Source organism: Ranitomeya imitator, chromosome 1 (assembly GCF_032444005.1).
Source record: "Ranitomeya imitator isolate aRanImi1 chromosome 1, aRanImi1.pri, whole genome shotgun sequence".
Taxonomy (NCBI): domain Eukaryota; kingdom Metazoa; phylum Chordata; class Amphibia; order Anura; family Dendrobatidae; genus Ranitomeya; species Ranitomeya imitator.
In genome coordinates this window covers 965306365-965333923 of record NC_091282.1, presented here as the reverse complement: position 1 = coordinate 965333923, position 27559 = coordinate 965306365, and the positions used below count along the sequence as shown (strand labels likewise).

Sequence of the window (27559 nt, the reverse complement as noted above, 5' to 3'; positions counted from 1 at the left end):
CTCCTTCCATCAACAAGGGCATTGAAGATGAAACGTGGCTGGGTATTTCAACATGACAATGATCCAAAGCACACCGCCAGGGCAACGAAGGAGTGGCTTCGTAAGAAGCATTTCAAGGTCCTGGACTGGCCTAGCCAGTCTCCAGATCTCAACCCTATAGAAAACCTTTGGAGGGAGTTGAAAGTCCGTGTTGCCAAGCGAAAAGCCAAAAACATCACTGCTCTAGAGGAGATCTGCATGGAGGAATGGGCCAACATACCAACAACAGTGTGTGGCAACCTTGTGAAGACTTACAGAAAACGTTTGACCTCTGTCATTGCCAGCAAAGGATATATTACAAAGTATTGAGATTAAATTTTGTTTCTGACCAAATACTTATTTTCCACCATAATATGCAAATAAAATGTTAAAAAAACAGACAATGTGATTTTCTGGATTTTTTTTTCTCAGTTTGTCTCCCATAGTTGAGGTCTACCTATGATGTAAATTACAGACGCCTCTCATCTTTTTAAGTGGTGGAACTTGCACTATTGCTGACTGACTAAATACTTTTTTGCCCCACTGTATATATATATATATACTGTATAAACTTCCTTCTCACTCCCAAATGGGGGTGGTCTTTTTGTCTTTTCTCATTCTTGGGTCCTCTACCAGAGGCCTGGGAGTTTGAGGGTTCTGTGCAGGATATTACATGTTCCCAGCATTGCGCTTTTCTGGACAGACAGTTCAGATGTTGCTCCTGAGATCTGTTGTAGCCATTTTCACAACTTAGGGGTCACTGCTCCAATTGCTCCTATCACCACTGGAATCACTGTTGCCTTCACCTTCCACATCTTCTCCATTTGTCTTTTGAGGCCCTGGTATTTCTCTAGCTTCTCATATTCCTTCTGCCTGATGTTGCTGTCACTTGATACTTGGACAGGGCAAGAGAACCTGGATCTGATTAAATGCTATATATACATACAGTTGTGCTCAAAAGTTTACATAAACTGGCAGAATTTTTCTTTCTTGGCCTTTTTTCAGAGAATATGAATGGTAACACCAAAAATTTTTCTCCACTCATGGCTAGTGGTTGGATGAATCAATTTATTGTCAAACTACTGTGTTTTCTCTTTTTTATATCATAATGACAACCCAGAACATCCAAATGACCCTGATCAAATGTTCACATACCCCTTTTCTTAATACCATGTATTGCCCCCTCTAACATGAATGACAGCCCGAAGTCCTTTGTGGTAGTTATGGATGAGGTTCTTTATTTTCTCAGACGGTAAAGATACCCACTCTTCTTGGCTAAAAGCCTCCAGTTCCTGAAAATTCTTCGGCTGTCCAGCATGACCTGCACGCTTGAGATCTCAGAGTGGATCAATAATATTGAGGTCAGGAGACAGAGATGGCCACTCCAGAACCTTCACTTTGCTCTGCTGTATCCAATAACAGGTCGATTTTGCTTGTGTTTTGGATCATTGTCATGTTGGAACGTTCAAGTACGTCCCATTCACAGCTTCTGAGCTTATGAGTGCAAATTTGCCTACACTATTTGCTGATAACTTGCTGTATTCATCATTCCTTCAACTTTGACCAAGTTTCCTGTGCCTTTGTAGCTCACACATCCCTAAAACATCATCTATCCACCTCCATGCTTTAAAGTAGGAATGATGTTCCTTTAATCATAGGTATTGTTGACGTCTCTCCAAATGTAACATTTATGGTTGTAGCTAAAAAGTTAAATTTTAGGTCTCCTCACTCCAAATTACCTTGTTCCAGAGGTTTTGAGGCTTGTCTCTGTGCTGTTTTGCATCTTGTAGATGAGATACTTTGTGGCATTTGCACAGCAATGGCTTTCTTCTGGCTACTCGACCATGCAGCCCATGCAGCTTCATGTGCCTCCTTATTGTGCATCTGGAAACAGCAACATCGCTAGTTTTCAGAGAGTCCAGTATTTCAGCTGATGTTATTTGTGGGTTTCTCTTTGCATCCCAAACAATTTTCTTGGCAGTTGTGGACTATATTTTTGTTGGTCTAACTGGTTTTGTTTTTACAGAGCCCCTGATTTTCCATTTGTTAATGACAGTTTGACTGCTGCTGACTGGCATCATCAATTCCTTCGATATCTTTTTGTATCCCTTTCCTGTTTTATACAGTTCAACTACCTTTTCCTGTAGATACATTGACAATTCTTTTGCTTTCCCCATGACTCACAATCCAGAAACGTGAGTGACTGGATGAAAGATGCAAGAGTCGGTCTGGATCCCAGAAACTCTCTCAGCTTTTATGCGCACATACTGATTACAAGCAAACTTTTCACAGGTGAGGATGTTACCTTTAGTAGCCATTCAAACCCATTTGTGTCACATTCTCTGCATAATATCAGGCCAAAATCACCAGGGTATGTGAACTTTTGATCAGGGTAATTTGAATGTTTTGGATTATCATTATGATTTAAAAAGAGAAAACACAGTAGTTTGACAATAAATGGCTACTCCCAACCACTAACCATGAGTGGAGAAAAAGTTTTGGTGTTATTATTCATATTCTCTGAAACAGGCCAAGAAAGAAAAATTCTGCCGGGGTATGTAAACTTCTGAGAACAATTTTATATATATATCTATATATATATATATATATATATATAGATATATATATATGTATATGTGTATATATATATATATATATATAGATATATATATACAGTATATATAGATAGATAGTTATAGATAGATGTAGATATGTATATATGTTACTACTAGCTGAAGAGCCCGGCGTTGCCTGGGCATAGTAAATATCTGTGGTTAGTTATAGCACATCACTTCTCTTATTTTCCCATCACGCCTCTCATTTTCCCAATCACATCTTTCATTTTCCCCTCACATCTCTCATTTTCTCCCTCAGACCTCTCATTTTCTCCCTCACTCCTCTCATTCCCCCCTAACACTTGTCATTTCAACCTCACATCTGTCATTTTCTGATCACTCCACTATTTTTCCTCACTCCTCACATTTTGCACTCACACCTTTTCATTTTCACCTCATCACCTCAGTATATACATAATAATAATCTTTATTTTTATATAGCGCTAACATATTCCGCAGCGCTTTACAGTTTTTTGCACACATTATCATTAGGGTTGAGCGACCTTGACTTTTTTAGGGTCGAGCCGGGTTTCGCGAAACCCGACTATCTCAAAAGTCGAGTCGAGTGAAATCGGCCGATTATGGCGAAAAGTCGAGGATCGACCGAAACACGAAACCCAATGCAAAGCCAATGGGATTTTTTTTTTTTTTTCTCTCTCTCTCTCTCTCTCTCTCTCTCTCTCTCTTTCTCCTCCGTCCGTCCCTGAACTGAAAAGCTGGTGTTACACATTGCAAATCGCTACAGCGCACAAGCGACAACATGGCGATAGGTCTTAGGGGCGTGGACGCCTATGTCATCACTCTGCCCACGCCCCTTCATTGGCTGAAAAAAATGGCGCCAAGCGCGTCATACGAAACGCGACTTTGGCGCGAAAGTCGCGTACCGCATGGCCGACCCCACACAGGGATCGGGTCGGGTTTCATGAAACCCAACTTTGCCAAAAGTCGGCGACTTTTGAAAATGAACGATCCGTTTCGCTCAACCCTAATTATCATCACTGTCCCAGATGGGGCTCACAATCTAGAATCCCTATCAGTATGTCTTTGGAATGTGGGAGGAAACCGGAGTGCCCGGAGGAAACCCACGCAAACACGGAGAGAACATACAAACTCTTTGCAGATGTTGTCCTGGGTGGGATTAGAACCCAGGACCCCAGCGCTGCAAGGCTGCTGTGCTAACCACTGCGCCACCGTGCATCTCCCTTGTCATCTCCCTTATATATAGTATACATCTGTATGTCATCTCCTGTATATAGTATATACCTGTATGTCATCTCCCCTGTATATAGTATATACCTGCTGTGTGTCATCTCCCCTATATATAGTATATACCTGAATGTCATCTCCTTCTATATATAGTATATACCTGTATGTCATCTCCTCCTGTATATAGTATATACCTGTGTGTCATCTCCCCTGTATATAGTATATATCTGTGTGTCATCTCCTCCTGTATATAGTATATACCTATATGTCATCTTCTATATATAGCATATACCTGTATGTCATCTCCTCCTGTATATAGTATATACCTGTAGGTAATCTGCTCCTGTATATATATATACCTGTGTGTCATCTCCTCCTGTATATAGTATATACCTGTATGTCATCTCCTCCTGTATATAGTATTTACCTGTATGTCATCTCCTCCTCTATATAGTATATACCTGTGTGTCATCTCTCCTGTATATAGTATATATCTGTGTGTCATCTCCCCTGTATATAGTATTGTTAAGTCCTTCTCAGTCCCTGGCTTACTAGAGGTAGGGATCCAGAGTAAATGACACGCAAACAAGGTATTGTGTGATCATATACAAGGGAAGCCCAGGAGCACATCTCTCTCTCTGGGCTTTGCCCTCCCTTTATATAGAAAAGAATTATTCTTTTACAGACATGCGCACAAGCGCTCATATTTCACTATCTCTTACATAAACAATCTATACCAGTCTTTATCAGTAGAAAGTTACATCATCTGGAAGGTGAATGAAAGGCTGCTATTGAAAGAAGGAATGCACACATGATTACTTCCATAAAAGGAAATGTCAAGTCAGCAGAAATGTATCTTGTTGTAAGCGAGATTTCTCAGGAAGAAGACAAGACGGATTCCTTTAGTTCAGTCTGATCTCCACAATTCCCCCCTTTGACATTTTCTTTTATTTATTTTATTACCACAGGGCCAAAGACAAAGCCTTTATTTGGTATTACACATGTACATGCTTGTATTCAATAAGAGAATCAAATCTAGTATTAATTCTTCCGTTTAACTCTCGCAACCTTTTCTTTGTTTTGCAATAAGTACAGATATTACAAAGGGATAGCAAAATAAGCGCAATAATCAGTATTAGCAAAGGATAACATAAGAGAAGAAGGAAAAAAAAAAAACAAAAAAAAAAACTTTATACTCTTGCATCTATTACACAAAGTTTATCTGTGCATACTGAGATACTCTTGAGCACAATCTGGAATAGTACGTATATGACTACAATAATCATAACTATATGTATTATGCTCTGCATAATCCCGGCAACCCACCCACCGATTCCTCTGAACCAGTTGGCTGGGTTAAGAAAAGAAAAGGTATCTGACCACCAGCTATCCTTATTCTGGTCATTGTCTTTGTCATACTGATCTCTGAGTCGTTGTACGTCCTTTAATTTAAATGTCATACTCATAGTACTATTCGGGTCTATATAATGACAGCAGGTGGGTCCGATGATTTGACACATACCCCCTTGTGAGGCAGTTAGGTAATCCAATACCAGGGTATGTTGGTTAGTGACTATTATAAGCTGATTCTGTACAGCTATACTAGTGTTTAGTATATCCAATATATCCCAGATCTGATCATCTAGATAATCCGTGGCTCTAACTAATTTATCCCACATCTGTGTTAACATAGGATAAATAAAAATGGTACTAGCAATTTTGTTAGGAATTCCCATTTGTACTATATGTGGCCTCCCCGAGGGACGTGGTGAGTTATCTGCAGCTCTTTTATACAGTGTGTGCTTGGGCACGGCTTGCATATTCACTTGTTTATTTGAAATTATGAATGTAGCCGGGGTTAGGCGTCCTAATGTACAAGTACCCTTTATACCTACGGGAAGCCATTTATATGCTCCTTCTCCGCATATCCAAAATGTACCTTCAGGCAGATCCCATAGAGCTGAGTGCTGCAATACCAATCTGTGAGCCAAGTCCACAAATCTAGATACATTCTGAAGCATACACCAAGAGGGTTTTTGTCCCAAGGGGCTACAGTACCCGGCTGCGGGATTCCCACATACAGGCATTCCTTTGATATACTCATTGGATTCATTACAAACCAGGTTCCCCAGCTTACTTGTACAACTGTTTGCATCACCTTGGGGGAACAATTTAGAATGTTTCCATTTTCTATTATGTATGTATCTTTCCAATACTACAGGTTTGAAAGCATCAGAGGGGGGGACGGTTGTACTGAAACTAAGCTGTAGATTTTCTGTGGGGACCTGTCCTAAATTAGTTAATCCAGTCTTATTTCTAGGTACCCATTTTCCTCCCCTAAATGCTAAATATTGTAGATGTGTGTTACTCCCTGAGAGATTACCCTGCCACCAAGGAAATTCTACCCATCCCACAATTGGTATGGCGATTGTAGTATTCCACAGCCTAGCATTACCAATTTGGTTGTTGGCCAGGTTGTCTGAACAATTAGGCCAAGCGAATATTTCTTCTGCTAATACGGGAACTGCTAGAAAAGGTATACTTGTGGCTGATACCGGCGAATGGGTACAGACCCAACAATCTGTCAGGGTTTGTGTATTGTTTAACAAGTCATGCACTAATTTTCTATGATGTTGTACGAATCTATTGTTCAAAGGGGCTAGAGAATTCAGTCTATCCCACGCCTCCGTTGAGGTTATCATTATTAACATCAATATCATGAGTTTATACTGCTTTTCTTGCAATGGCTTGCATGTATCCATGATGCCTTTCCTTCAAGCTTGACTGATGTAGGTGTTGTCAACAGGACTTGGAAGGGTCCGTCAAACCTTGGTTCTAGAGCCTTTCTGGTGTGTCTTTTTACATAGACTTGATCACCTGGTTCCAACTTGTGACTTCCTTCTGTGTTGTCAGGATCTGGAAGGGAAGCAAAAACTTGTGCATGCACCTTAGTTAATTGTTTCTGAAGATTTTGCACATAAGAAGTCAATGACTCAATATTTAACACAAGTTGCTGTGGAAAGTAACATCCTAAATTGGCAGTCCTGCCAAACAAAATTTCATATGGAGACAGTTTAGTCTTACCCCTTGGGGTATTGCGTATTGAGTAAAGGGCCAGTGAAAGGCATTCTGTCCAAGGCTTTCCTGTTTCAGCCATGGCTTTCTGTATTTTTAATTTTAAAGTTCCATTCATGCGTTCCACCTTACCAGAACTTTGAGGATGGTACGGAGTGTGTAACTGACTTTCAACACCCAACATTTTCAGTACATTTTGAAATATTTCTCCAGTGAAATGAGTACCCCTATCTGACTCGATCACTTCAGGGAGACCGTAACGGGGTATCAGTTCGGCAACTAGCTTTACAGCAGTGTTTTTAGCTGAAGCCTTCCGAACTGGATAGGCCTCTGGCCACCCCGAGAACATGTCCACACATACCAACACATACTCATACCCATTACTTTTTGGCAGCTGGATAAAGTCTATTTGTAATCGCTGAAACGGGTAGAGAGGTCGGACGTGGTGCTTCATAGGGGTCTTTGCTGTCTGTCCGGGATTATGTGTCAGGCATATAGCGCATGCAGCACAATAGTCTCTTGCATAGTTGCCAAAACCTGGAGCCAACCAGACTTGCTTTGCCAGTAGTGTCATTGCATTTGCAGACACATGAGTAGGGTGGTGCAGTCCACCAACTACAATCGGATACCAGGCTCTAGGTAGACATATTAGTCCATCTTTCTTCCAAATTCCCGCTTGTTCTTCTGCCCCTTCCTTTTTCCACCTGTCCCTCTCCTCTTCTCCTGCATCTTCCTGTGCTTGTCTCAATCTATCTTCAGTATTTTCTGTGGGGTTTACAGTATGAACCTGTTGTAAGGGTTTGACAGCTGCTGCTTTGGCTGCTTTATCAGCCCTATCATTTCCCCTAGATTCCCTAGTGTCGAGTCTCACATGTGCAGCTACCTTGATTACTGCTACTTCTTTTGTTTCTTGTGCAGCCTCTAAGATCTGTTTGATCAGAGAAGCATGTTTTACAGGTTGTCCTGACGCTGTCATGTAACCTCTAGCTCTCCAGATTACTCCAAAATCAAACACAATACCATGTGCATACCTAGAATCAGTGTATATATTAGCTGTCTGGTTCTCAGCTATTTTAAGAGCTTCAATCAATGCTGTTAGTTCTGCTTCTTGTGCAGACTGTTTCGGTGGAAGTGGTTCTGCTTTGAGAGTTTCAGATTCTGACACAACTGCATACCCTGTATGGAAGTTACCTGTGTCATCTGCAAACCTACTACCATCTATAAACAGCTCTAAATCTGGATTTTGAAGTGGTGTTTCGGATACATTGGGTAAGCCTACCGTTTCTTGTAAAATGAGCTCTGTACAATCATGTGTGTCTGTAGGGAAAAAATTTGCGTGTGGATCAGTGTCCTTATTCCCCCCTTCAGACTCGAGAGGTAGCAGTGTAGCTATATTGAGAGTCTGAAGCCTAGCAAATGTGATAGTAGAGGGGAGCAACAAAGAACACTGCAGCCGCAAATGTCTGGCCATGGAAATGTGTTTTGGTTGGACCTGGTTTAATATCCCATAAACATCATGTGTAGTTTGAACTGTGAGTGGATACTCTAGGACAATTTCTGATGCTTTGTCCAACAATAGTGAGACAGCAACAACTACACGTACACAGGTTGGCGCTGCTCTAGCTACGGGATCTAACCTTGCTGAAAGATATGCAATTGGTCTTTGTTTCCCTGCATGCTTCTGGGTAAGAACTCCTGTAGCATGGGAATCAACTTCTGCAGCCATAAGCTGAAACGGTTTGGTGTAGTCTGGTAGCCCTAACGCTGGAGCTGAAACAAGGGCATCTTTTAATTGTTGGAACGAAATCTGACCTTCTTTTGTCAACAAATAAGGCTCACTTTTTACACAGTCATACAGTGGTTGCATTAGTTGACTGGCATGTATAATCCATTGTCTACAATGAGACACTATTCCTAAAAATGCTCGTAGCTGTTTATGATTTCTAGGCTCATTCATCTGTCTTATTGCTTCAGTTCTTTGTGGTGTAAGATGCTTTTTACCTTGAGAAATGCAATGACCTAGAAAGACCACTTTGGTCTGACAAACTTGTAGCTTTTGTCTATTCACTCTACACCCTTCTTTTTCTAAAAAACATAGTAAACTCACAGTGGACCTTTCTGCAGTTTCTAGATCTGGGCAGCAAAGTAGTAGGTCATCCACATACTGCAAAATTACTACCTGTGGTTCGGGTTCAAACCTCTGGAGGACTGTTTGTAGGGCATTTGAATAAAGAGTAGGGGAGTGTATCATTCCCTGTGGAAGGCGTGTCCACGCCAACTGTTTGCCCTTAAATGTAAATGCAAACAAATGCCAACTATCTTGGTGTAAAGGAACCGAGAAAAATGCATTTGAAAGATCTATTACAGTAAATACTTGAGAACTGGCTGGTATCTGTGATAGTAACGTATGAGGATTGGGTACAACTGGGGTGATTGGATCTAGAACTTTGTTTATTTCTCTTAAATCATGTACCATACGATATTTGGGCATAGAACTCTTATCAAGAGTTCTCTTTTTGACTGGATACAGAGGAGTGTTAGCAGGTGATTGTATCTCTACCAAAACTCCTTTCTCTTTATATCCCTCTATCTGTTTTGTAATCGCTAGTTCCTGCTGGGCACTCACAGGGTATTGTCTGAGCTGTGGGAGAACAGTTCCTGGTTGCACAGATAGTTTTACAGGAGAGATATGCAATAGTCCCACATCGGTGTCACCCTGTGCCCACAGTGTTTCTGGGACCATTGAGAGGTCTAGATCTGTGGTGTACTCTTTTTCTTCAGCATAATCCTCAAAAGCCTGAATTCTAACATATTGTTCTAATGTTTCTGCATCATCAGGGATAGTCAGTATAACTGTGCCATCTTCCCTAAAATTGATGTTAGCTTCTAATTTCTTTAGGACATCAGTTCCTAACAAACATGTTGGGGCACCTCTGGCATACAAAAATCTGGATGCAAAACATTTAGGTCCTAATGAGACCTCTAGGGGCACAGTATATGGCAGTGTTCGAATTACCCCATCATAACCCTCAGCAAAAGTTGTTTGTTCTGAAATATCTTCCGGATTCGGAAGAAAATCTTGATTCAAAATTGAGGAAGTTGCACCTGTATCTGTCAAAAATGGAATCTCTCTCCCCCCCACATTCACCTGTATCATAGGTCTTCTAGCTGGTAGGGAAGTTTGTAACACATCGAGTCAATCTGAATCTGGTATGGGACCATCTATGATGGTAGATTTCTGCTGGTTGTCCGTTTGGGGAGGGTTATTTCTGGGAACAAATTTGCCTGACTTTATATCTGCCAACTTCTTCCTGCACTCTCTTTGGAAATGACCTGGCTTTTTACAGTAGTGGCAAGGAAAGTTGTGTCTCACTCTTCCTCCTGTATTAGCTTGTGCTATTCTAACAGGCTTACGATTCTCTCTCATATCCATGACTATTCCTAAACATCATTGTTTCACAATATTTGGTTGTTCAATTGTTCTCCAATCTGGAGTAGAGGATTTAAATTTTTCTCTGATTTTCGGATCTAGCCCCTCTATTAATTGTTTTGTAAAAAGTCTCCTTACTGAAGCATCAGTCAAATCCAATCCTTCATCCCTAAAGCTATTTTCTAATTCTTGACTATATTCTTCAATACTTTGCCCAAATTTCTGCATAATCACACCCGTAGATCCCCTTTCCCTCTGTTTTTCTCTCATGAAAATTATTAATGCCTCTGTGAACTGGGTACCTGATGCTTCTGTCTGTAAGGCACCCCCTTCTGCCACTGGTCTATTGGGCTGTAGGTGTGTCAATAATTCCTGAAAAAGTCCGGGGGACATTTTCATTCTACATAATTCTTCCCCGTCCGCCCAGACCCCAGCATGAGTCTGCATGATTTGTTGTATGTATTGTGCAAATCGGATGGGATATTGAGTGGGATCAGGCGCATTATGCAGGAGGGACATACCTTCAGCAGGGGACCAAGGAAAATACTGTCGGGTCTGGTGATATCTAGTTCCCATTACCCCGTCAGCACCAGGTTCCCTAAAGGGTCTTGGTACTACCCTAACAGGGGCAAGTACAGCGCCATGTCTAGGTGTACCACAGACTAGGCAATCATTTCTCCAATCTGGATTTTGTTGTCCACAGTGTGAACATACCCATCCTCCTACCCCACCAAGATTGGGATACAAGGCTGGAAATTGTTTTCCTCCTTCTGCTCCTCCAGATGGTACAAATGATTGGGCTTTTGGATCTAGATAAGGTGGTGGGATTATGTCACAACTTTTTCCCTTCCCCATAATCCATTTGGAAGTGTCTGGATCATACTTCCAATTCTCCTCTTTAGCTGTTTTTGAGACCTCTATCATACAGTGTATGATTTCTTCCCACCCATTGTCTTTGATAATTCCACCTCGTTCTTTACTCAGTCTTTCCCATTCAGTGCTAAACATAAGTGCTTCTGAAATTCCCAATTTTTCTCTTACCCTTCTAATCTGACTTCTGACTGTCTTCCCACATCTTTCCTGTATGATATCTGCTGCTTCCACTTGTCCTAAGACGGTTTTTGTCTGTTTATTTCCCATTTTTCTTTTTTTTTTTTCAATATTAGCTATTTCTACCCCAGGTGACGTTTGGACAATCACTTATCCTAGGTGATGTCTCGTTGCCTTCTCTCCTAGGGAGCTAAAATATTGAAGGGCTGATCTGCTCCATTCTTTCTAATGTGCAGAATGTACTTAAGTGCTATTATGCACGCAAACAGACCCAGCAACACCATACAGATCACAAAACTTTCTGTGTCAGTTAGCATACTTGTCCCAGGCTCATGGACCCGCGTCCTGGGCTCATTCTATCAAACCTTATCCAGAAATGAAGGAGGTTAAGCACTTAAATGAGAGTCAAGCATGGGCGGAGGTCTCCCCGAAAGGACGCAACCACATGACCCAGTTAGGCTGACTTCCGTGTATAAGGCTTATACCCCAACTATTTCGGCTTATTTTTCTACGCACTTTTGCTCTTCTTTCACAACATACCACAACCTTCACTCCGTTCACACACTGCCAGGGACAGGACTCATAAATCTATACAATATAGTAACCCGAGTTTTATAGGTATCTACTCACTACTAGACTAACCCAGCATGACACGGCTCATAGAGATCTTTCGGATAATACAAGGCAGATAAAAGAGAACTAATAATGTCTCTTACCTGGCCAGGTTTTTCAGTTCATTTGCCGTCCATTATCCCAGATCTCCATTGTCCGTATCTGCAGGTGAATCTCGAGCAAATACTCTCATCTCGGGTCCCTGTTCGGTGCGCCAAAGAAATGTTAAGTCCTTCTCAGTCCCTGGCTTACTAGAGGTAGGGATCCAGAGTAAATGACACGCAAACAAGGTATTGTGTGATCATATACAAGGGAAGCCCAGGAGCACATCTCTCTCTCTGGGCTTTGCCCTCCCTTTATATAGAAAAGAATTATTCTTTTACAGACATGCGCACAAGCGCTCATATTTCACTATCTCTTACATAAACAATCTATACCAGTCTTTATCAGTAGAAAGTTACATCATCTGGAAGGTGAATGAAAGGCTGCTATTGAAAGAAGGAATGCACACATGATTACTTCCATAAAAGGAAATGTCAAGTCAGCAGAAATGTATCTTGTTGTAAGCGAGATTTCTCAGGAAGAAGACAAGACGGATTCCTTTAGTTCAGTCTGATCTCCACAGTATATACCTGTGTGATCTCCTGTATTAGACCTCGTTAACACGTTATTTGCTCAGTATTTTTACCTCAGTATTTGTAAGATAAATTGGCAGCCTAATAAATCCCCAGCCAACAGGAAGCCCTCCCCCTGGCAGTATATATTAGCTCACACATACACATAATAGACAGGTCATGTGACTGACAGCTGCTGTATTTCCTATATGGTACATTTGTTGCTCTTGTAGTTTGTCTGCTTATTAATCAGATTTTTATTTTTGAAGGATAATACCAGACTTGTGTGTGTTTTAGGGCGAGTTTCGTTTGTCAAGTTGTGTGTGTTGAGTTGTGTGTGGCGACATGCATGTAGTGACTTTTGTGAGATGAGTTTTGTGTGGCAACATGCGTGTAGCAACTTTTTGTGTGTCGAGTTGCATGTGACAGGTTAGTGTAGCAAGTTGTGTGCAGCAAGTTTTGCGCATGGCGAGTTTTGCGCGTGGTGAGTTTTATGTCTGGTACCTTTTGAGTATGTGCAAGTTTTGTGTGAGGCAACTTTTGCATGTGTTGCAAATTTTGTGCATGTGGCAATTTTTCCGCGTGTGCAAGTTTTGCGTGTGGCGAGTTTTCCATGAGGTGAGTTTTGCACTTGTGGCGAGTTTTGCGTGAGCCTAGTTTTTGCATGTGGTGAGTTTTGCGCGTGGCGAGTTTTGAGCGGCGACTTTTGTGTTTCGACTTTTATGTGGCGAGGTTGGTGTATGTGTGGTGAAATGTGTGCTGAGGGTGGTATATGTGTTCAAGCACGTGGTAGTGTGTGGCGCATTTTGTGTGTGTGTTCATATCCCCATGTGTGGTGAGTATCTCATGTCGGGGCCCCATCTTAGCAACTGATCGGTATATACTCTTTTGCGCCATCGCTCTCATTCTTTAAGTCCCCCTTGTTCACATCTGGCAGCTGTCAATTTGCCTCCAACACTTTTCCTTTCACTTTTCCCCATTATGTAGATAGGGGAAAAATAGTTTGGTGAATTGGAAAGCGCGGGGGGAAAAATTTCACCTCACAACGTAGCCTATGACGCTCTCAGGGTCCAGACGTGTGACTGTGCAAAATTTTGTGGCTGTAGCTGCGACGCCTCCAACACTTTTCCTTTCACTTTTTTCCCCATTATGTAGATAGGGGCAAAATTGTTTGGTGAATTGGAAAGCGCGGGGTTAAAATTTCACCTCACAACGTAGCCTATGACGCTCTCAGGGTCCAGACGTGTGACTGTGCAAAATTTTGTGGCTGTAGCTGCGACGCCTCCAACACTTTTCCTTTCACTTTTTTCCCCATTATGTAGATAGGGGCAAAATTGTTTGGTGAATTGGAAAGCGCGGGGTTAAAATTTCACCTCACAATGTAGCCTATGACGCTCTCAGGGTCCAGACGTGTGACTGTGCAAAATTTTGTGGCTGTAGCTGCGACGCCTCCAACACTTTTCATTTCACTTTTTCCCCATTATGTAGATAGGGGCAAAATTGTTTGGTGAATTGGAAAGCGCGGGGTTAAAATTTCACCTCACAACGTAGCCTATGATGCTCTCAGAGTCCAGACGTGTGACTGTGCAAAATTTTGTGGCTGTAGCTGCGACGCCTCCAACACTTTTCCTTTCACTTTTTTCCCCATTATGTAGATAGGGGCAAAATTGTTTGGTGAATTGGAACGCGCGGGGTTAAAATTTCACCTCACAACGTAGCCTATGACGCTCTCAGGGTCCAGACGTGTGACTGCAAAATTTTGTGGCTGTAGCTGCGACGCCTCCAACACTTTTCCTTTCACTTTTTTCCCCATTATGTAGATAGGGGCAAAATTGTTTGGTGAATTGGAAAGCGCGGGGTTAAAATTTCACCTCACAACGTAGCCTATGACGCTCTCAGGGTCCAGACGTGTGACTGCAAAATTTTGTGGCTGTAGCTGCGACGCCTCCAACACTTTTCATTTCACTTTTTCCCCATTATGTAGATAGGGGCAAAATTGTTTGGTGAATTGGAAAGCGCGGGGTTAAAATTTCACCTCACAACATAGCCTATGACGCTCTCAGGGTCCAGACGTGTGACTGTGCAAAATTTTGTTGCTGTAGCTGCGACACCTCCAACACTTTTCCTTTCACTTTTTTCCCCATTATGTAGATAGGGGCAAAATTGTTTGGTGAATTGGAACGCGCGGGGTTAAAATTTCACCTCACAACGTAGCCTATGACGCTCTCAGGGTCCAGACGTGTGACTGTGCAAAATTTTGTGGCTGTAGCTGCGACGCCTCCAACACTTTTCATTTCACTTTTTCCCCATTATGTAGATAGGGGCAAAATTGTTTGGTGAATTGGAAAGCGTGGGGTTAAAATTTCACCTCACAACATAGCCTATGACGCTCTCAGGGTCCAGACGTGTGACTGTGCAAAATTTTGTGGCTGTAGCTGCGACGCCTCCAACACTTTTCCTTTCACTTTTTTCCCCATTATGTAGATAGGGGCAAAATTGTTTGGTGAATTGGAACGCGCGGGGTTAAAATTTCGGCTCACAATATAGCCTATGACGCTCTCGGGGTCCAGATGTGTGACTGTGCAAAATTTTGTGGCTGTAGCTGCGACGGTGCAGATGCCAATCCCGGACATACACACATACACACACACACACACACACACATTCAGCTTTATATAGTAGATTTGTATGCACAAGTGTAGGTATATACTGTATATATCTATGTAAAGAAATATTGTGGTAGATCGGCTCAATTGGTTGCACACAGAGGTAGACACAGGAACACTCTTTCTTTAAGTCTCAGACTAATTTATTAGGAGTGCTGCATAAGCCAGTGCAGAGTTAGCAAAAATAAACAAGGCCTTCCTGGTCTAAGGAAAAACAAAGCATAACATACAGCACAGTCCGTGTGGTTGTGGGGATCCTCCCATTCAGGAATATCAACATGTATTGGTTCAGTTTCCTTGTCAGGACTAGAGATGAGCAAATATTTCAATATTCGGTCTGGCTCATAATCGCCGAATTTGCAATATTCGAAGATTCAATCGTCGATTTAACTGCCAAATATAGTCAAACATACACAGCACAAAAGGTGGCAGAGTGCTTCTGATCTGTGGTAACGTTACCACCTTCAGATCGTTGCTGCCATCAGAACCCTGCAGAGTCACACTGTCAGATGTCAGGTCAGCAGGTTCTGGCTGATGAGATACTACTTCTCCCATCAGTCTGCATCTGCTGTCAATGATAGCTGTGAGAAATTCTTAATTCCCTGGAACCAGAGGCATAGCTAAGGGTTCAGCTCAGGGGGGGCGAAACATCTGAGTGGGCCCCTAAACCTTGATTACAACTATGGTGGCACACTTTAATCATGGGTATAGGGGGAACCTCAGCAGATGATACTGCTGTAATTGAAAAGGTATAATGGCCCCCGCATTAGCCCCCACGTTGTATCTCCCTTGGATTCTGGTTTCTGTCCCTTTCTGTGGGCTGAAAATTGCAGAAAATATAAACAACCAGTAAATGCGTATAGAGTCCACCATATGGGAATAGGTCCCTGAATGAATCCAGGTAACCCTAAGGCCGCCGTCACACATGCGAGTTTTACGGACGTAAGAGCGCAGAATCTACGTCCGTAAAACTCGCAAAAAATACGGCACAATTATTCTCTATGCCCCTGCTCCTATTTGCCGTATTTTACTGATCAGTATTATACGGCTTTCTACGGCCGTACAAAATCGCAGCATGCTGCGTTTGTCACCGTACTGCGCAAGAAATACGCCAATGAAAGTCTATGGAAGCATGAAAAATACGGATTACACACGGACAAGCAGCGTGACTTGCGAGAAATACGCAGCGCTGTTAGAGAGAAAAGCCGGTAATTCAGTGCGGTGTACAGTAAAATCACACTGACAGCTTACAGTAGAATAGGTAGAATAAATGTGTACACATAGAATAGGTATATATATATATATATATATATATATATATATGTCAGTGAGACACATATATGTATATATATTAATATTTATTCCAGCGCTAGACAGCTTGAAAGCCGGTAATTCAATTACCGGCTTTTTCCTTCTCCTTCCTAAAACCCGACATGATTTGAGACATGGTTTACATACAGTAAACCATGTCTTCTCTCCATTTTTTTTGCAGATTCCACACTACTAATGTCAGTAGTGTGTATCTGCAAAATTTGGCCGTTCTAGCTCTTAAAATAAAGGGTTAAATGGCGGAAAAAATTGGCGTGGGCTCCCGCGCAATTTTCTCCGCCAGAGTAGTAAAGCCAGTGACTGAGGGCAGATATTAATAGCCTGGAGAGGGTCCACGGTTATTGGCCCCCCCCTGGCTAAAAATATCTGCCCCCAGCCACCCCAGAAAAGGCACATCTGGAAGATGCGCCTATTCTGGCACTTGGCCACTCTCTTCCCATTCCCGTGTAGCGGTGGGATATGGGGTAATGAAGGGTTAATGCCACCTTGCTATTGTAAGGTGACATTAAGCCTAATTAATAATGGAGAGGCGTCAATTATGACACCTATCCATTATTAATCCAATACTAGTAAAGGGTTAAATAAAACACAAACACATTATTTAAAATTATTTTAATGAAATAAAAACAATGGTTGTTGGAGTATTTTATTCAACGCCCAATCCAGTCACTGAAGACCCTCGTTCTGTGAGTAAAAAAACATAATAAACCAACAATATACTTACCCTCCGCAGATCTGTAACGTCCAACGATGTAAATCCTTCTGAAGGGGTTAAAACATTTTGCAGCAAGGAGCTGTGCTAATGCAGGCTGCTCCTCGCTGCAAAACCCCAGGGAATGAGGCTAAAAATAGATCAATGATCTATATTTAGCTTCATTTGCGGTGAGGCGCCCTCTGCTGGCTGTTCATAGATCGTGGGAAATTATCTAGAAAGCCAGGGAGCTTTCTAGGTAATTTCCCACGATCTATGAACAGCCAGCAGAGGGCGCCTCACCGCAAATGAAGCTAAATATAGATCATTGATCTATTTTTAGCCTCATTCCCTGGGGTTTTGCAGCGAGGAGCAGCCTGCATTAGCACAGCTCCTTGCTGCAAAATGTTTTAACCCCTTCAGAAGGATTTACATCGTTGGACGTTACAGATCTGCGGAGGGTAAGTATATTGTTGGTTTATTATGTTTTTTTACTCACAGAACGAGGGTCTTCAGTGACTGGATTGGGCGTTGAATAAAATACTGCAACAACCATTGTTTTTATTTCATTAAAATAATTTAAAAAAATGTGTTTGTGTTTTATTTAACCCTTTACTAGTATTGGATTAATAATGGATAGGTGTCATAATTGACGCCTCTCCATTATTAATTAGGCTTAATGTCACCTTACAATAGCAAGGTGGCATTAACCCTTCATTACCCCATATCCCACCGCTACACGGGAATGGGAAGAGAGTGGCCAAGTGCCAGAATAGGCGCATCTTCCAGATGTGCCTTTTCTGGGGTGGCTGGGGGCAGATATTTTTAGCCAGGGGGGGGCCAATAACCGTGGACCCTCTCCAGGCTATTAATATCTGCCCTCAGTCACTGGCTTTACTACTCTGGCGGAGAAAATTGCGCGGGAGCCCACGCCAATTTTTTCCGCCATTTAACCCTTTATTTTAAGAGCTAGAACGGCCAAATTTTGCAGATACACACTACTGACATTAGTAGTGTGGAATCTGCAAAAAAAATGGAGAGAAGACATGGTTTACTGTATGTAAACCATGTCTCAAATCATGTCGGGTTTTAGGAAGGAGAAGGAAAAAGCCGGTAATTGAATTACCGGCTTTCAAGCTGTCTAGCGCTGGAATAAATATTAATATATATACATATATGTGTCTCACTGACATATATATATATATATATATACCTATTCTATGTGTACACATTTATTCTACCTATTCTACTGTAAGCTGTCAGTGTGATTTTACTGTACACCGCACTGAATTGCCGGCTTTTCTCTCTAACAGCGCTGCGTATTTCTCGCAAGTCACACTGCTTGTCCGTGTGTAATCCATATTTTTCACGCTTCCATAGACTTTCATTGGCGTATTTCTTGCGCAGTACGGTGACAAACGCAGCATGCTGCGATTTTGTACGGCCGTAGAAAGCCGTATAATACTGATCAGTAAAATACGGCAAATAGGAGCAGGGGCATAGAGAATAATTGTGCCGTATTTTTTGCGAGTTTTACGGACGTAGATTCTGCGCTCTTACGTCCGTAAAACTCGCATGTGTGACGGCGGCCTGAATGGAAAGAAAGAGGAAAGCAGAAGGGGGGAGGTAAAATATCACACAATGAAAGAAGAAAGTGCGCCCCCCTGTATGTCATCTCTTCTTTTTTTCCCTTCTCCCCATTTGTGGGCCATGTTATTCAGACTGAGTATACATATGCATCTATATGTGATTGTGATTATCTACACTCACCTACTGGCTGTTCCCATTTTTATTCTATTTGGCTCTTCCTCATATATATTTATCCTCAACTTTATTGGGATTTTTATTGTTTATATAAATGGCATTTTCATATGTGTTACCTTGTATTTACTGATATGAGATGAGACACACTGGACTGATAGGACCCTGACCCCGGCTACAGGACCACATTACAGGAGACAGAGAGAGAGATGCTGAGAGAGAGACAGACAAAGAGAAAGACAGAGAGAGCGAGACAGAGAGACAGAGAGAGAAAGACTTAGAGACAAAGGCTATGTGCACACGTCAGGATTTCTGGCAGAAATTTTTCCTGACAAAAACCGGACATTTCTGCCAGAAATCCGCATGCGTTTTTTGCTCGTTTTTTTATGCGTTTTTGATGCATTTTTTTGTGTTTTTTCCAAATGCATAGTGGGAAAAACGTGAAAAAAACACAAAATTAATGAACATGCTGCTTTTTTTACCACAATGCGTTTTTTTCGCGGAAAAAACGCATCATGTGCACAAAAATTGCAGAATGCATTCTAAATGGTAGGATGCATAATGTATGTGTTTTAATGAGTTTTTATTGCAAAAAAAACGCAAATAAACCTGAATGTGTGCACATACCCAAAGAAACAGAGAGAGACTGAAACAGAGACTGAGATTGAGACAGAGAGAGAGCGAGACTGATACAAACAAAGAGAGAGTGAGACAGAGAGAGAGACTGCCAGAGAGAGACAGAGACTAAGAGAGACTGACACAGAGACAGAGCCTAAGGTTAGGGTCACATTGCGTTATGTGACCGCGTTTGACGGACTACGTTACACCGTGGCATAACGCGGTGTAACGTAGTCCGTTAACGCCGCCATAGCCTGTAATGGCGAACGCATCGCTAGCGCACGCCCACATTGGGCGTGCGCTAGCGATGTGCCGTCATTTGAGTGACGGACCGCGAACGCTGCTTGCAGGGATCTGCGCTAGCGGGATCAGCCTTTTGTGACATTGCGTTAGAACAGTCCGTAGTGCTATGCGCTAAACGGACTGCCCTAACGCAATGTGACCCTAGCCTAAGAGAGACTGACACAGAGACAGAGACTAAGAGAGACTGACACAGAGACAGAGACTAAGAGAGACTGACAGAGACAGAGACTAAGAGAGACTGACACAGAGACAGAGACTAAGAGAGACTGACACAGAGACTGAGCGACTGAGACAGAGACTAAGAGAGACTGACACAGAGACAGAGACTAAGAGAGACTGACACAGAGACTAAGAGAGACTGACACAGAGACAGAGACTAAGAGACTGACACAGAGACTAAGAGAGACTGACACAGAGACTAAGAGAGACTGACACAGAGACTAAGAGAGACTGACACAGAGACAGAGACTAAGAGAGACTGACACAGAGACAGAAACTAAGAGAGACTGACACAGAGACAGACACTAAGAGAGACTGACACAGAGACTGAAAGACTGACACAGAGACTAAGAGAGACTGACACAGAGATAGAGACTAAGAGAGAGACTGAGACAGAGAAAGACACAGAGAGCGAGACAGAGAGACAGAGAGCGAGACCTTGACTGAGCGAGACTGAGAGCGAGACAGAGCCAGAGCGAGACTGACAGAGAGAGACTGACCCTGAGACAGAGAGTGAGCGAGATAGAGAGTGAGCGAGACAGAGAGCGAGCCAGATAGAGAGCGAGCCAGACAGATAGACAGAGAGCGAGCGAGACAGACAGAGAGCGAGCGAGACAGAGAGTGAGGGAGACTGAGAGAGACTGACAGAGTCACAGAGAGAGAGCAAAACGGATGCAAGAACCCTCAGGGACTTGTCAGGAGGGGAACAGTGTCCTGCCTCCTTACTGCACAGTACAGTCACTTCCAGTCACCTGCAGCCTGAGCTCCTACATCGTCCTATCTCCTGTCCTGCTCCTGTATGCAGGGCTCAGGGAGGGAAGAAGCAGCGTCCTGATTTTCTCCTGCTCCTCTCAGCAGGAAGAAGCCGGTGCCCTGCGTTGTGAGGTTTTTCCTGCAGACACAGCTGCAATGTGGGCGTGTCTGCAGTTGGACCCCTGCAGCAGAAGTACAGTTCTGGGCCGGCATTCAGCCTCCCGGTCTATAGAACAGACAGCTGTAGTGCAGGGAGATCATGTCTCTCTGCACTACAGTGGCGCTTACCTATATCGGCGTGCTGTGCACACCGATATAGTTAGTATTGGCAGTAGCTCCAGGTGGGCCCCTCTGAGCTCCGGGCCCGGGGCGACCGCACCCTCTGCCCCCCTGGTAGCTACGCTACTGCCTGGAACAATTTCAAGGGTGCCAACACTTTCAGCCATGACTGTAAGTACCATATGTACAATTGATTTTTATACTTCTAAAGGGACCAGCTAATGTTTGTAAACTTTATTGGTCCTATTCATTTGCTTTTGTTTAGTCGCTTTTCTGTTGATTCTCTTGTGGTAATCACTAATGTTATATTTTGCCACATTGATCAAAATGGCTCAAGTGGTTCATGAATTTTGTGCAAAATAAAAAATACTCTTTATTTTTGCCTTTCTCCTGGTTTTGCACTTAAAAATAACACTTTTCACTAAATGGATCATGATTTGTTTGTTTAAAAATGTCAAGTCTAGGGAGGGACACAAACTTATCATTCTGCAGGATGCCGACTTAGGTGACCTCGGCCCCAGCTGAAAGAATGCAGATCTGCTCCATTGACCCTCGGTGAACCATGGATATGTTTGTAATAAGCAGGTTTGGACCATCCGGTCACCTGAAACCTATGGATACATTTGGGGAAACCAGGTTAGGACCATCCGGTAACCTGGTACCATGGAGATGTTTTGAGACGCCAGGTTGTGACCCTCCAGTCAAATGGCCTTGTACCTGAATGGGCAGTATCTTCCTAAGATTGTCGTTACCTTCTCTCTGTGCTTGCCACAGGTGGGAAAAAGTCGGCCCTGGAAGATGAAGCCAGATTGTGACCCTCTGGTCAATTGGCCCTTGTACCTGAATGGACTGTCATCTTCCTACACTTGTCCTTAACTCCATTTTGTGCATGCCACAGGTGGGGTAATTGGCCCTGGAAGATCTGAAGTAACAGCTGCTATTATCCCAGTGAGTTAGCGGAATGATGAGACTCTGTAATGTGCACCATCTTTGGGTATTTTGCTAGGGCTCTTCTATGTGGTATATATCTGTTTTATGGTTTAATAAAGTATTGCCACATTGTTTTAACCTCACCCTCTGTTGTCTGTGTAGCATTATGCCCATGGTAAAAGGAGAGCGGGCATGCGGTGGGATGACTCTGCATCCATGCGGTTTTGGATAGCAGACTGTTGATCACCCGCCGATCCCCCTTTCTTGTCTCCACAATACTGTATAGCAGACTGTAAACTCAAGGGAGCCTTCTATCCTACTATCCATAATAGCATTAAACAAATAGTAATGAGTAATAAAAGGTAGAGAAAATTATTTACTTATAGGTCTTAAAAAGAGATGAGCGAATCCGAACTTAAAAGTTCGGTATTCATTTCAGACATTTCAGTGCCAAACGCTGAACAGAGACTTCTCCTGGAAGTCCATTACAAAGTCTGGAGTTCCGGGGGAAGTCCATTGCAGAGAAAGAGAATTTTCCAGCTCAAAAGTTTGGGTTCTCATTGTTTTCAATGTTGTTCGGGTTCTGGTTCAAGTTTGAGTAGAGTTCTGGTACCCAAATCGAACTCTGGAATAATGTTTGGGTCGGGTACCAATATCCAGACTTCCATGGGTCCGCTAAACCCTAGTCTTGAAATCCTTCGTTCAAGGGCTGTTTTTCTTTACTACTACTTTGTTCACAAGTAACTTAGTTAGCAAGCCTAGAGAGCAAGAAGTGAAAAATATTTGAAAAAGTAGAGAAATATTTTTAAATATAAAAAAATTAATATTCTTTGAATAGCACCAACATACTCTGCAGCACATTATAATTCAGAGGGGACATGTACAGATAATATCAGACATTACAGAGTAGCACATCATTTACATAGGTACGTGTGTCAAACGATCGAGGTGTCCTTTATCAAACTATCGTAGTTCGATAAAGAACGCCACAAGCGTTTGAAACACGTATCCATATCTTGCCATGTGAACTTTGCCATTGTCATGTTATTTTTTGAGAACCAAAACCTAATAAATTGTTGGATTCAGAGGAGCTGGAATACACCTCCTTTTTTTCAGCAGCACTACACGTGTGACCGCACGAGTCCCGTGATTCAGCAAGCTGTATGCTGCTGTGGGTGAGCTGGTTCATTCTTTTTTCTTTGTATGTTCTCCCCGTGTTTTTGTAGGATTCCTCTGAGTACTCTGGTTTCCTCCCACACTCCAAAGACATATTGATAGGGAATCCAGATTGTGAGCCCCAATGGGGACAGTGATGATAAAGTCTGTAAAAACGTTGTGGAATAGCGCTACATAAGTGATTAAGAAAAATTAATGTATCAGTTAATTCCACAAATAGCACAGTTGCCTCGATTAATGTTTATAGCAGAAACACCAGAGCTAGCCAGTAATAAATAGATTTGCTGTACTTTACAGCAGTATGTACAAGTGCTACTCACATAGTATAACATTGGATCATCGGACAGAACTCGACCATGTGATACGCTTGTGTGAGCGAGCCCTTACTGTAAGATACTTAATTATTAGCAATTTTGATAATTTTGGTGTTTCTTTTTTTACTTAAGGACTTTGAGACCTGGATGGATAGTGTGGATGAACATGGCTTTGTACTGGTCTCATTTGGGGCTGGAGTAAAATATTTATCTGAAGATATTGCTGAGAAACTAGCAGGAGCTCTTGCCAAACTGCGTCAGAAAGTCCTTTGGAGGTAAGATAAGATGTGACTATGTCACCACCTATTAAGACTAATGGATAAAATATGCTATAATTAGTGATGAGCGAGTGTGCTTGTTACTCGGGTATTCCCAGCATGCTCGTGTGTTCTCCGAGTATTTTGGGCATGCTCATAGATTATGTTTGTGTCACCGCAGCTGCATGATTTGCGGCTGTTCGACAACCTGAACTCATGTAGAAATTGCCTGTTTGTTAGGGAATCCTCACATGTATTCTGGCTGTCTAGCAGCCACAAATCATGCAGCTGCTGCAACACAAACATAATCTACGAGCACGCCCAAAATACTCGGACAACACCCGAGCATGCTCAGAAAACCAGAGTAACGAGCACACTCGCTCATCACTAGCTATAACATAAGTATCAGTTTGGGCCACAGCAAACAAAAAGAGCATTTGGTCCCTATTTCCCCATGCAAATGGGAAGATTTATACTTGAATATATCAGTATTCACACTGGACCTTATATCATCACCATTTTCCATGGATTTTATCTCTGTTGCAAATTATACATGGAACACAATTCAGATGATATAATATCATATTACATGAGCTTTTAAACTGTTTTATGGAAGTGAAATTCTGCCACAGAAAATAAGGTGTATATATGTGTAGTCTTCTAAAAAAAAAGGCAGACTGCGTTACTTGATGCTCACATGCCTCATTGTAAAATATCCAACAAGGCTCCTGCTACCCACTAATAATGATCTTTAATAGTCATGGTATTCTCATATAAGCCAAAGGTTTTTTTTTAAGTTCCCTAGGCTTAAAGCACCACTCAAGTGTTTTTTTTTTATTGCGCCGCTGGAGTGGTGCTTTAATTATAATTCCCCTGTCCTCTGACTCATACTCTCCTGCTGCCACCTTCATCATTTTCCAGCCTCGCTCCCATCGGTCTATTGTGAAAAGTGACCTGCTGGCAGCTCCAGTGTTTCATGGAGCGGCGTGGTAGTCACTTTTCTATGCAAGTCTATGACAACCTCATTCTGGCATTCATAGTCTTGAGTTGAGCTCTTGTGATCTAGCCTCTGACTTCAGGCCAGTCAGAAGCTGCGCTCACAAAATGGCGCCATGGGACTGGAGCAGTGCTGAAAAACGGGGAAGACGCTGGAAGGTGAGTATATGAAAGAGTGCACGGGGCTTAGATTTAAAGCACCACTTTATCATTGGAAAAAAAAAAATGTTGGAGTAGTGCTATAAGAGCTCGGGTGCAACTACAACATCAGCACCTATTAAATTCCCACAATGAGTTTTTGGTGAGTTTTTGATGCTTTATATTTCGATGCCAAAAAAACCCAGCATCTTCCAGAGACAGCAAAATGTATAGGATTTATAAACATATGAACTACATAAACTGACCTAATGTGCTTGTTTGAAAACAACAACATGTATATTTGGGAACTACATTTCATGTAGAAAATCTGCTGGTAAAAAATGCATATGTATTTTAGTGCAACACACTAAAAGACTGAATCAATAAATTTGACAAAGTGAAATACCAGTAAGTATCAAAAACAACTGTGTTTAATACATGACATACGAAAAAGAGACAAAAATGCTTGTAAACAATAAAACACTAAAAAATGCACAACAGAAAAAAAATTAAAGAAACCTAATTAATCTAATAGGTGCAAAAATGCTGCAGAGAATCTGCAACACTAAAAACTCACCAAATAATAACTATGGAATTGTAGCCTTCTAGATATGCCTCTGAACCTGTGTGACCTTACAATCTTTCAGATCAAAGTAAACAAATAAAAATATTCTTAGCAAAAAAAGTGTTAGTGTCTGTGCAAAGTCCAGTTTTATTGTTAATTATAGTGTCAGCTGACTGTTTTATGTCCCTGGAATCACATTGATTGCTTTTTGTGAGTAGTAGGCTTATATTTGCTCTTTTGAAATCAATAATGTAAGGTAAAAGTGCAGCATTGGCCATTAATGTTTTATTCTGTACTATTGAAAAGAGAAATATTTTACAGTGATAATGCATTATATTTATTCTGCAATGACAATTCCATCTCTAGTTGCTGTTTTAATATTATTTTGTTTATTCAGATTTTCTGGACCAAAGCCCAGGAATTTAGGTAACAACACAAAACTGGTGGAATGGCTACCTCAGAACGACTTACTTGGTGAGGACATGTTATTTTATTTTTTCCATAGAAAGCTTAAAGCAAGCCTATCATCAGGACTTTGCTAAGTAAACTACAGGCATTGTAAGGTTGGTGCAGTTGCACTGATTAAAATGATACCTGGTTTGAACAAATTCATCTTGTGGTTGTTGTTTATCCTGTAAGTTTTAAGTTAATGAGATGCTCATGCCCTGAGGCATACCTGTGGGCAGGTCTTCTTTTCATGCTCTGGCCTCATCATCATCATTCTGGGCTTAAATGACAGGTCACTGACAGTGACAAGCCTCCTATTTTAAATACTATGCCTGCGCATTTAATATTCTGGTCTTCATAAAAAAAAATTTTGCTTTCTCAAATGGTGCCAGTGAGAGAGCTTTGCTATGTCCGGCTGCAATGATTTCCTTCTTCTTTCTCTGGAACACAGTGGGAGGCGCATGCGCAGATTGAGATCATTGCTTACCGATAGATGCTACTGTGCATGCACCACCGCCGGTGCCATTTTGTTGAAGAAAAATATGTTTTTTGAAGATCAAAATATTAAATGTGCAGACACAGTATTTAAAATAGAAGGCAGGTCACTGATGGTGCAGTGACCTGTCATTGAAACCCAGAATGATGATGATGAATCCAGGGCATGAAAAAAAGACTAACCCACAGGCACACCCTGGAGCACTGCAAGCACAGATTAAACAACAAACCACAAGATGGATTTCTTTAAACCAGGTATCATTTTTATCAGTGTAAAAGCACCAACCTGACAATGCCTGTAGTTTACCTAGCAAAATCCTGATGACTTGTTCAATTTAAATTGAATTTTGATATACCTTTAATCTGATAGGGAGAATGTTCAGGTTGTTAGGTTTTAGTAAGTAGAGTTTGACTAAGGCCTGGATCACACATAAGCGAGATACGGCCGAGTCTCGCAGGTGAAATCCCTCCTCTGGCGCCGGCACTCCGGAGCGGAGCGTGCAGCAACACATGGAGCTGCACGCTCCACTCCCAAGTGCCGGCGCCAGAAGAGGGATTTCACCTGCGAGACTCGGCCGTATCTCGCATATGTGTGATCCCGGCCTAAGACTCAGAATGTACTGCCAAGGCCATAGGTTTTCATGACGTTGTATGAGCGTAGTCAGTGACATCATTTGGCATAGTCAGCGTGTTGGGTGGTGATGGTAGCCGGAAAGAGCTGTGATGTATTGATGTCTTGAGGCCTACACAGTGAGTCTTGTGGAGTAGCTGGCATGGGAATGGTGGAGCAAATTAGCCCGGGGATGCTGCTCAGCAGGCTAGGTGAGGGCTGAGGAGAGATGAGTACTATGTTTATATTTCTGCTGCTTCCAAGGCCCTAAAACAAATTGTTAAAAATTGCCAACAGTTTGCTAAATTCAGGTGAATCATATTGCAAAGTAAAATATGTTTTGTCAATTCCCCCAAAAATTGAATAATTCATCACTAGTCATCTATCTACAA

At 42.1% G+C, this 27559-nt stretch overlaps 1 protein-coding gene across 3 annotated transcripts in view; it reads left to right on the top strand.

Annotated features, from left to right (window-relative positions):
- The window catches only part of UGT8 (UDP glycosyltransferase 8), a 194231-nt gene that overhangs the window by 121533 nt on the left and 45139 nt on the right, over positions 1-27559 (top strand). For all 3 annotated transcript variants that reach the window (XM_069743767.1, XM_069743765.1, XM_069743766.1), the window contains 2 exons: positions 23792-23934; positions 26013-26089. In XM_069743767.1, coding sequence (XP_069599868.1) covers positions 23792-23934; positions 26013-26089 — 220 coding nt within the window. The remainder of the gene's footprint in view (positions 1-23791; positions 23935-26012; positions 26090-27559) is intronic.